The sequence below is a fragment of the Gymnogyps californianus genome, chromosome 9, assembly GCF_018139145.2.
Source record: "Gymnogyps californianus isolate 813 chromosome 9, ASM1813914v2, whole genome shotgun sequence".
Taxonomy (NCBI): Eukaryota; Metazoa; Chordata; class Aves; order Accipitriformes; family Cathartidae; genus Gymnogyps; species Gymnogyps californianus.
In genome coordinates this window covers 2,552,794-2,563,401 of record NC_059479.1, presented here as the reverse complement: position 1 = coordinate 2,563,401, position 10,608 = coordinate 2,552,794, and the positions used below count along the sequence as shown (strand labels likewise).

General features: G+C 43.9%; 1 protein-coding gene across 1 annotated transcript in view; it reads right to left on the bottom strand.

Moving 5' to 3' along the window:
- Nucleotides 1-8,067: 8,067 nt before the first annotated feature.
- The window catches only part of LOC127019781 (sodium/hydrogen exchanger 2-like), a 29,624-nt gene continuing 27,083 nt past the window's right edge, over nt 8,068-10,608 (bottom strand). The window contains 2 exon segments of the mRNA XM_050902010.1: nt 8,068-8,216; nt 10,290-10,356. Coding sequence (XP_050757967.1) covers nt 8,068-8,216; nt 10,290-10,356 — 216 coding nt within the window.

The window sequence follows — 10,608 nt, the reverse complement described above, 5'->3', positions numbered from 1 at the left end:
GAGGCATCATTGCCCGGCCGTCAAACAGGGAGCAGTGGATGTGCATCTGGTGGGAGAGCTGTGGTACAAAGGCCATTTTCAGTGAAGTGAAAATATACATCATATCTCCGGCCTGCTTAACCATCCCTTTTCCTCCAAGCAAACTATTTAGTCAGCTAAGGGAAAGGAGAAATCATTCTGACATAATGCAGCCTCCCACCAAAAAGCCTTGGTGTGCCCATGGGGGAGCAGCGAGCAGCTCCGCTCCTCCCGCACTCTCTCGGCAGTGCCGCCTGGGAAACGAGCTCTCCTCAGCCCTGTAATTCTGCATGACTAAACACGCACTGTCCCTCCTCAGCCACTTACTCACCCTCCCACGTTTAGCTGCCATCTCTGCTGGAAGCAATCCCTGCTACTCAGATGGGTTTGCACATAGGTGCTTGTGCCCAACCCTCCCTACACCTTCACTCGTCCCGTTCCTACACGTATTAACCCTCTCCCAGCCCATCCCTGGGCAGCCCAGCATATCCATTCTTTTTCCATAGTTTTGAACTGCAATAACATACCCATCTCACAGTCATCTGGTTACTTCGCAGGCAACGATTACTGCAATGAGATGACCTCTTTGTATTGAGCATAAAATGGTTAATTAAATACAAAGTGCAATATATCTATCACCTAAATAAGCTTCAATAAGTGTAATTTCAATCAGTTGTTATTTAACTACCATGCAATACTGGTTAAACCTGTCTGAAGTGACAAGGAAAATCGGTTGCCGTCTATTCTCGTGATCTATATCTCAAAGCTGAACAGGGCTGACAGGGGAGGTTGGGCAATGCTTGAAGGAGCTCGGTGAAGACAAGGGTTTGCATACCAGAAGTGAGGACTTTTTTTTTGCAGATTGCACTGCAATTGCGTAAAATTAAAATGCAAAGTGGGCACTTGTGTATTTTAAAAAAAGGGATTAATGCATACTTCCACATTTATGTGTGTGCTTTTTAGTCAGCTGTATCTGGCATTGCTGCATTTATGCTAATGCGTATTCACAAGTTAGCACTGTTTGCCATTTGGAAGGTGTCCTCAGCAATTCTCGGTCCCATTGGCAGAAAAAGCCCTGCGTGGCTGAGGCAGAGCATTGCTGGTGCCCAGCCTTGGCTCCTCACGGGCCGTTATGTGCCCAGCCAAACATTTTCCAAATTCTTAGGCTGTGGAATAGGAATTGAATTTACAAGGTCAAAACGTCTCTCCATGCAACGAGCTTTCCCTTCTCCTTGGCACACCCCCACGCACGCGCTCATTTCAGATCATTAGGATCTGAAAAATTCCTGGACTTGATGGACAACGAGACCGTGCCTGGGGCACCAGCAGCTGCAGGGACGGGGCAGCTGCTCCAGCAGCACGTGGTGGGAGCACCCAGGCTTGCTGGGGAAGGCTAACGCACGTGATGGGGCTACAGCCCCCTTATGTTTCCTTCCATTCAGCTTGATTGGTTTTTTTAATTAGCCATCAACCCCATTGCATCCAGCCAGCCCAGAAGGTGCTGGCTCCTCACACCAGCGGGTTGTGGGAGCTACCAGAGGAGCAAACTCCTTCAGCCCCGCTCAACCAGGGTTCATCTAACCTCTGCACCCGCCTTGCTTCTCTATTTCTCTGGTGCTTGGGGAAAAAAATAGATAAAATTAAAATTCTTATAATAGGAATGTTTTTTTATAAGACTAATAGAAAAAATAGTTCCTTTACTCTTCAGAAAAAACATCTTTATTAATTATAAGACTCAGACCCATTCTGGTTTCAAAGTGTAAATTAGTTTCTTGGGTTTCTTTTGTGCAAGCATTTTGTTCATATAGATTTCGTACAATGCAATAGACAGCCTTGTTAGCAGACAGGACACACATATACTAGAATAAAAGAAAGGGAAGAAAGAAAGAAGAAATGGCAAGAAAGCCACCAATAGATCATTCCAGCCCCTCTCTCTTCCTCTGCAGTTAGAAAGGACTGGGGATTTTCTGATGAACTAATCAGAAAATGTGGGGTTTAAAAACCAAATCATTTTTGAGGAAGGGCTGAGGTGAGTGAGTACCTCTGGAAAAAAATTAAGAAAGGTGTTTCTTAATTTTGAATGTTTCATTCCAACATTTTCAAAGAAAAAGTTCCATTCTGGAGGGCAAAACACCTTTTGATATGCATCAAAGAATGAAAGCAATTATTAAATATGTAAATTGATGTAAAATTTTTGATAAAGTATTTTTTAAATTTATGATCGACTCATCCATATATTTTCATTTTATGTTTTCCTGGGCTGCTTTATGATGTCGCCTTTGCCTCCGAACTCTGTGGGGAAATGTTTCTCCTGTGGAAAATATGTAGAGTGTTGGGGGTCAGGCTGCAGACCTGGGGCCGCACTGTGAACATCCAACATCCAGCATTTGCTATTGGGAGGCCATAAAGAAAGTACAGTGGGGCCATAAGGATGGCCCAGTATCTGCCCAGCCTGAGCTCCACAACCCTTTGTATGTTTGCAACATGTTGTAGGATAGGGGGGAGAAAACAGGAATAAAAGTGCTTTTATTATACAAAAATACTGTAGAATAAATCTTGAAATTGATAGTAGATTTTCAATTTCCCTAACATAACGGGATTTCACTCTCCGCCCCTCAGCCTCACCAAGAGCTCAAGGAGCCCTGATGTTACTCTTCCAGCAGAGATGATCTTTAATTTAGAGAAGGAAAGAAACGATTTCCCGGCCAGGAACAGCGAGCCCTGGTACCGACACTCGCCCCACCGGCCCCGGGTCCCGCAGATGCTCTGCCTGGTCCATCCCACCCCTCAGCATGACGTCCAAGAGGCACCCCCAGAAGGCGATGCACCTCTTGGCTGGCCTGAATGACCATTAGGACCACACTTGTTTCCTCCTACAAAGCAAGCCTTTGCATGTCAAACAGGCTACCTTATACACGAGCGCTGGGCAGACCAGGAGCATTCTGCCTGCCTCCCCAGCCTGAAGGCACGTGTTTGTGCGGGGGAGCCGTGGAGGGGAGAGGAGCAATCATCCCAAACTAGTCTACAGCCTCCTCTCATCACTAGCCGGTGCCGGAGTTAATATAACGCCCCCGGAGCACTATAGCTACAGGCTTAGGACCTCCATCCTAAAAAACCAACCGAACAACCAACAAAAAAGTAACGTCCTGCCACACTTTCTAAGCCTATAGAAACTGGTAATGATGTTGGTTGTCCTTTGTAGCTTGCGCTGGGATCTCTGGAGTGCTACACCAAAGCGAGGTAGGTGTATTAACTGACCATCACCATGATCCGTGCAAAAGTCAGACACAAATACCATTTAATTACCAAGGAAAACGACCCTCCCTGTCCTCCCTTACCTCTTCTGGTGCCAGCGGAGAGCTGCCTTCAGGGTCTTCTTATCCAGAGAGGTCGAACGAAGGTGCCACCACGGACAGCACTGGGACCTAGGTGTAAGGAAAGGGAAGTCGTATCCTGGCCATTTTAGTCACCTTTATTTCCTAATTGACCCTGATGGGGTTTTTTTTCCCTTAAGCTTTTAGACTGAAATTGTGAATTTCTGAAACGTACATACTCTAGCAAGGAGCTGGGGCTAGTCAGCTCAGATTTTTCACAGAATCAGCGTTTTAGCTTTTGATTGATCAAAGACTCCATCAGCACAGTCTGACTTATCATTATTTTTTGTGTTTTGATCCATGCTCGCAGAAAAATTATATATTATGTAGATAGATCAACATATTTTCACTCTCTCATGCTGAAATTTCTTGCAATTTTACAAACAGATGTGATTTCAGGGCTGCCTTCAGAGACTTCTCCGAGTCCCTTTGGAGATCTGCATACCTTTCTGCGTTGGAGCTTACCCTGACGATCTGTCATGCTCTGAAAGATGTTCCACGTTGTGTTTCCTTAGGTAGATGGGGTGAACATCTCTCATGGGTCTCTGCCTTTACTGTTGTCTCCACAAACCTCAGAAGAAGAAGAAATCAAGAAGGAGAGCAAAGTCATCCAGAGCACAGCAAGCGCTACCCAAGCGCTACCAACTTTGCCTTGGAAATGCCACCTACATCCCCGGATGGTTTTGCAAAGAGCAACCCTCCCGTATGAACTGCGCGGGAAGGGAGAGGAATAGACACCCATATTGACATTTGCCCCTTTAATTCTGCATTAAAATTATAATCACCGGTTCATCTCCATCACATGCTCCTTTTTCATCTCTCCCATCTACAAGTCTCTTGGAAGAAGCACATAAGCCTGGATGTTGAAAGATCCTTCACGTTTCTTATGAGGTTGGATACCCCCCGGTACTTGATGTCAGGAGAGAAAAAAAGCTCAAATTTGCCTCACCTGCTTCTTAAGGGTTGCCAGTACTTTCCAGGATTCGGCCATTATAATCTCCTTAAGCAGTTGTGAAATAAAATAAAAACACAAGTGTGATTTTCTGGTCAAAATAAAAATAAAAAAAATCTACGTGCTGAACACAAACGCTTTTTGGAGTTGCGAGCGCAAGGGAAATTTATAGCCTGATTTTTAAATGCGGCTGTTTGATCTATGTGCCCAGATTTTTCTGATGTAGATTTTGGGCTCTCACTTTGCCATTGAGCTACTCCCCATCGTTAGCAACTTTTGCCTTTTTTAACCTTAACTTTCAAAAGACTCCTGTAAACTTCCAGAGTAAGTACAGAGCAATAACTCTCTGAACTACTAAAGGAATCAAACTGATGCAATTTATTTCCACAGAACCATGCAATATTCAATGATACACTGAATCCATGTTTTTAACACTTTTTAAAGGACTAAAACCCTGGAAAGAATTAATTAGGCATGCTCTGAAGCCTGAGCATTTAACAGTTTTCCACTCGGTTGTAGAATTTTAAGACCACCAACACTGGATACTGGCAAAGATTATCAAAGGTATTCTGGGCTGAAATACATACTAGTCAGAGGGCTTGGCCACTAAGCAACTGGAAAATACTTCATGAAAGCTTTAGCTGTGCTATTATATTTTGTAAAGAAACTTGAAGAAAAAATCCATAGTATCTAGAAGGTTAAATTTGGGGCAGAGTGACTCATTGGGAAAGTATGTACTGCACAGAATATTGTCTTCTCTGCAGATCAAACAAATTCTTAATACAGGAGAGAGGTATTTATGGTCCCAGCCCTGCAAAGCAGGGTTGAAAGGGATTAATGGGCTGGGATCTGCACAGGATCCGGCCAGCGCATGTGCACAGGGACGCGGGGCTGGCTGGAGCAGCCTCTGCAGCCACGAGCCACCGAGCCACACACCTGGAGCCGAGCAACATCTGGAATTGCCAGAAGCTGGGAGATCCTGGCATCGAAATGCTTCTTGTTGTGCTAAAGTGAGATGAAAATGTACAGTTTTGAAAAAATGCACGCAAAATGTTTTCTTTCTGTTTTCCACACCAGATAAAATTTCAGTTCCATTTTCTGGAAGTGTCCTGATTTTTCCAACCATTTCTGTTGCCTGCTACAGTATTACAATGAAACCTACACATGCCAAAACAACCACTATTTGATAAGGTCCTTGGTAGCCCATAACAGTATTGCGGAGAACTCATTTTACATGATGGGAAACTCAAACGGAAAAAGATCATTATTTAAGTACCCAATGCCCCCAAGCATGACGGATGCCGTACAAGACAAAGGTGGTGCAGACATCCAGACATTTCAGACAAAAGCAAGACAGTTCAGAAGCCAAAAGTAAAAAAAAAAAAAAAAAAACCAACAAAACAAACCAACCAAAAAAACCACCGCCAAGCAAGAATTGGCCATGGGATCCTTGATTAAAAAAAAACTTGATTAAAAACTCCTTGGCAAGCAACTTGATTTATTTTCCTTTTTGCTCTCCAGCTACAGGATAAAAAGGACCCATCTTAGTAAATCTTTCTATAGCTATTTACTGTGCAGAACTTCAGGAGAAATTTTAAACACTGTGGACATTAAACTGCAGGTAAACAGCAGACATTTCAACCCCAGGTAGCCGAGGACCTTCAGATTCAGTATTTTTTTTTCCTCTCACTTGCATGCAATTGCTTACGCCAATAAACAGACCATTTTTCTCGCTCATTGCAGTTGCTCGCCTTGCTCGTGATCTTGTGATCACTGACCAAGGGTTGCACGGGGCAGAGCTGAATGCGCCGCTGTTCAAAGCGGATCTGCCAGGCTTCCTGTGCCGGACCGATGACACCCGGAGAGACACCTCCACGTGTCACCAGCTACCGCCGACGTCATCGTGAGCGTGTTGTGGATGCAAGGAGGTAATAACTCTTAGATGATCTCATAACACAGCGTATTTAATTGAAATAGAAACGTAGTACATTACAAGATAGTCATATATGTTGTATATTACAACATATTCAAAGATGGGCAGTTTTCTAAAGAAAGTGTAGACAAATCCACGACTTCCATGCAAGACGGCTTAAACCAAGAAACAAATCAAAATTTTAATAAAGTAACTGAAGATGACAATGGCCTTATACTAAAATCAAAAAATACGTACATCTATATATATACACACACACAAAATATACATATAAGGCTAAAAGGTCCAATTTTCTTTTGCAATGAGGTGAATTTCCAGTGATGGGGCAGTGAAGAGTGGCCTTCAAGTCAAAATGAACTATCAGCTTATGTCAGGATGCTGTAAAGGAGTTTGCTCAAATGGAAATGAGACCTCCACATCACTGCAAAGCAAACACACACAATTTTGTGTCTTGAATTTAAAACGAAAGCCCCAGTTTACCAGGCAGTGGTCTCCTAATGGAGTATTTCTGCACACGGGAGATTGGCTCTGAGAAGTCCAAAAATATCAAGGAGAGGACTGTGCAAATTCCTACAGTCTCTTTTATTTTTATTTCAGAAAGAGCCACTTGTTCAGATTAAATACTCTTGGATCCTTCAATGCAGAGGAAGGGGAAGAGAAAGAAAAATGTAGATGTTTGCAATGCTAAAACTTACCCTACCAGGTTCAGCTAAGGACAAGGATTCGAAGGCTTGAACACTTACCTGGAGTTTCAAAGAAAATTACCCAAATGTGGAGATATCTGTCTTCCTCAGGTACTATCCCTGGAGTTTACCTGCATCTACTCTGCAAAGGCGATCGCACCTTTCGTGGCAGAAGCACTCAACAGCAGCGAGGCTTTGGGTCCCTCTCTCTGCCGTGTCTTCTAAGGAGATGCGTTCGAACCTCCTCTGACCCTGCAGCTCTCGGCTACGGCAGCAGAGATCATCTTAGACAGCCTTTGCAGGCTTGCTGCAAACAACCAACCACAGTACAAGGCTTGCCCATTTATTTAAGGGCTGGCACGCTCATCTGGTATCACCACTGGATTTGGAGCTTCCCCGTTTTATTGTTCGAGGTGAACCATTCCTTAAATAAATTTTTAAAAAATCAGTGAGAATATATTTTCCCCTTTTAACGCAGCTGCAATAAGTTTTCATTAAAAGAACCGTGTCTAGGTGTGGGACAGTCCCTCTGGTAAGACACAACGCCTTATTTAACTATATGATTTAACTTTGGACTTCACGTGATTAATGTTCATAGTCAGGACCCATCAGTTCCTGAGAAGCAGAAGAGATCTTTCGCGGCTCCTGCTGTCTTTCCTGGTGGCATGCTCCATCGCCTAATAAAACCCTCCTCGAGATTATAAAGTTTTTCCTAACGTGTAATCTAAATGCTCCCTGCTGTTCACTCTATCCCTGCTGACTAATGAGAAGATCTGATATCTCACCTTATTAAACATCCTTTCTTGCAGTTGTAGACAGTTGCAGCAATTTTCCCAGGCTGAACAGACGAATTTTTCCTAGACATTTCTTAGAAATTCTCTCTCAGGCATTACCTGGCATTGGGAGTGCTCAGCTGTGCATCTTTTCCCTTGGTTCCCGTTAAAAACCCAGCGCTGTGCAATAAAAGCACACGTTTCGATGCAAACCACTCAGGATATTTTGCCCTGTCCATGCTGTCCTTTTCAATATGCATTTTATTTACATTATCTACATGTATAGTAGCCATCCATGAAACAGAGTCAGATCCCTCATGGGAAGCCAGCAGCATCACTTGTGCTTTTACATCTCCAGAGTCAGCTCTTTCTCCGTTTGTTTCTTCTCACCCGAGGCCGTACTGCTGGGCTGCAGCGGTGGGATGACACACACCGACTTCGAGCGGTTCTGTTTCACTTCCCGAACCTTTTCCGCATTCCCCACTGCGGGAAGAGAAAAACACCAACTTGTATGAGAAATGTTCTCCTTTGTGGGTCAACAGGAATGAAGAAATACCGAGAGCTACTGAGGTGGCCATTTGGGGATGACCTATTCCACTGTGAGGATCACTTTTCAATTATAAAACAGAAGACAAAGATCAGTGTTTCAACGGAAGAAAAAGGAAAAAAAAAAGACAATTTAAGCCTTATTTTGTACTTTGAAATATGGTACATATCTGGATCAATTTCATCATTCTTTTGCCAGTCCCCACCAGCAACTTTGCAGAACAAAAATTGCTATCAGTGACTACCTTAAAATAGCTTTTCAAGATGCAGGTGTCCCGCTGGAGCACCTATGATTTCACGTCGCCACATTAAGTGATTTGGGGGGGGGGGATGTACATGCAATCACGAGGGAAGGGGTACAGTCTCTTTCAGCCCTGTCACCAGGGTATGTCGGGGGCCGTTGTGCTCACATTTCCCCTGGGGCAAAAAAAACCCCAAACCCACCCAGAAACACTGCTTTTTATCACTTTGCTCTGCCTACACTCATGTTTTTCTTCGGGAAGAACATAGTTTAAACATTTATAATAAACTGTGGATTAAAGTAGCTACATCCCCAGCAGATGTCCACGTTATAAACGCACAAATGCCACACAATTGTGTTCCTTCCATCTACTCCTGCAAACCTGTAGTAAGATACCTTTGTGCAGAGGAAGTGCCAGCTATTCTGCGGCTCTTTATTTAGCAAATTTTTGGTTAATTGTTTAAAGAAAATCACAGAGGAAGAAAACATTAGAAATAGAAGGACACAAAAAGATTGAAAGGAAACTTTCTTGCTTCTTAAATATTTGTCCAGTACATATGTAATAAAGAAATATTCTCTACGTTAATGTTAGACCCAGCCCCTTAACCTATCTCAGCCCATATTGGGAGGCAACATCATTTTTTCGTTATTTTCAACAAACACTGAACCTTTTCAATATCATCACTTTTACAGACGTGATTGTGCTAAAAGGTGTTGTGCCAAGTATAGTAAAAATTCAGTGCTCACTTTCCCACTGAACTTTTCATTGTGTTTCAGAGCCCAAAACGACTGTCTACAGTTTTGACCAGCTATACTTTGTGTGAAGCTTCATTGATATTAAATCATTTTTTTTTTTTTAAGTGTGAAAACTAAGCTTTCAGTTATCTAAAAACTGAGCTTGGGCTTACAAAAACATGAGGTCTTGAGCCACTGGTCTTTCTGTAACAGATATTCAAGACAGACAGTGCTGCTAATGGGGAACTCGAAATGCATTTTAATAATACTTAGCAAGCAAAAAAAAAATAGATCTTAATTTTTGGAAAGCATTTGGGCACAAACTTCATGTTTTGAAGTATCATTCATTTTTATAAGGTTTTACTTTATGCATTAGCGTCACCATAGGCAGAATGATCTGCAATTACTGCCAAACATCTTAGCGCTTGGTGGAATATGAAGAACCGTACCAGTTTCAAATGCTTGCCTGGCCGGACACGGGAGACAAGAAAACTCTATAAATTCACGCACCCCCTTGCAGCACACAGGTAATAAGGAGGTCAAACACCTAGACTGGGACACACTTCTCACCGCTGTGGTTCCCAGCACCACTGCCTGCCCCCGGGCAGCTGCCTGGAGCACCTTCACTGCCAGCAGTGCATCCCAGTGCACACTGAACCTTGTCTCAGGTCAGGCTGAGATGGGGCACTGGGGCTGGGAAGGCTCTCGACTGCTTGCTCGCTCACAATTCTCATCTAAAGAGCCCCACTTTGTCCTCTGGACTGGAGCGATGCCCCTGCCGCCCTGCCTGCTGCCGCCCTGCCTGCAACATACAGCCCAGGTCTTCCTGCTGCTGCCTGCAGCAAGGTAGGGAGGGCAGGAGGCTTTGCCTTGGCTGTCTCACAAATTCCAGCCCTGCAACGGACATGCCATGGACCTCAGCACATCCTCCCTGTCACCTGCTGGGCCATTCCATGGGGACAGGACAGGGAGAGCAGAGGAGGTAGGAAATCACCGCCGGCTTACCGGTGATCACCACCAGCTCCCCAGCTTACCGGTGAAGGAGCGGCACAGCTTGGGCTGCGTGCTGGAGTCGCCCTGCGCTGAGTAGGAGTCATCCTTCTGTGATTAAGGAAGAAAAGTACTTTAATGCATTTATGAAGATTGCTAGCAAGTCTGTTAACACTCCTGCTTCATAAACAAGCCATTTGCAATCCCCAAGGACTCCGTTTCCATTTGTTTTACTTTTGCCAAGAAAAACAAAAAGAACTATTGCTAAAAATAGACCAAATAGATGGCAGGAAATATTTACAGATGCTGATTTGTTTCGAGTTGGTGGAAGAGGCCTGAGCTCTCCAGGAGTGATTTGGCAGA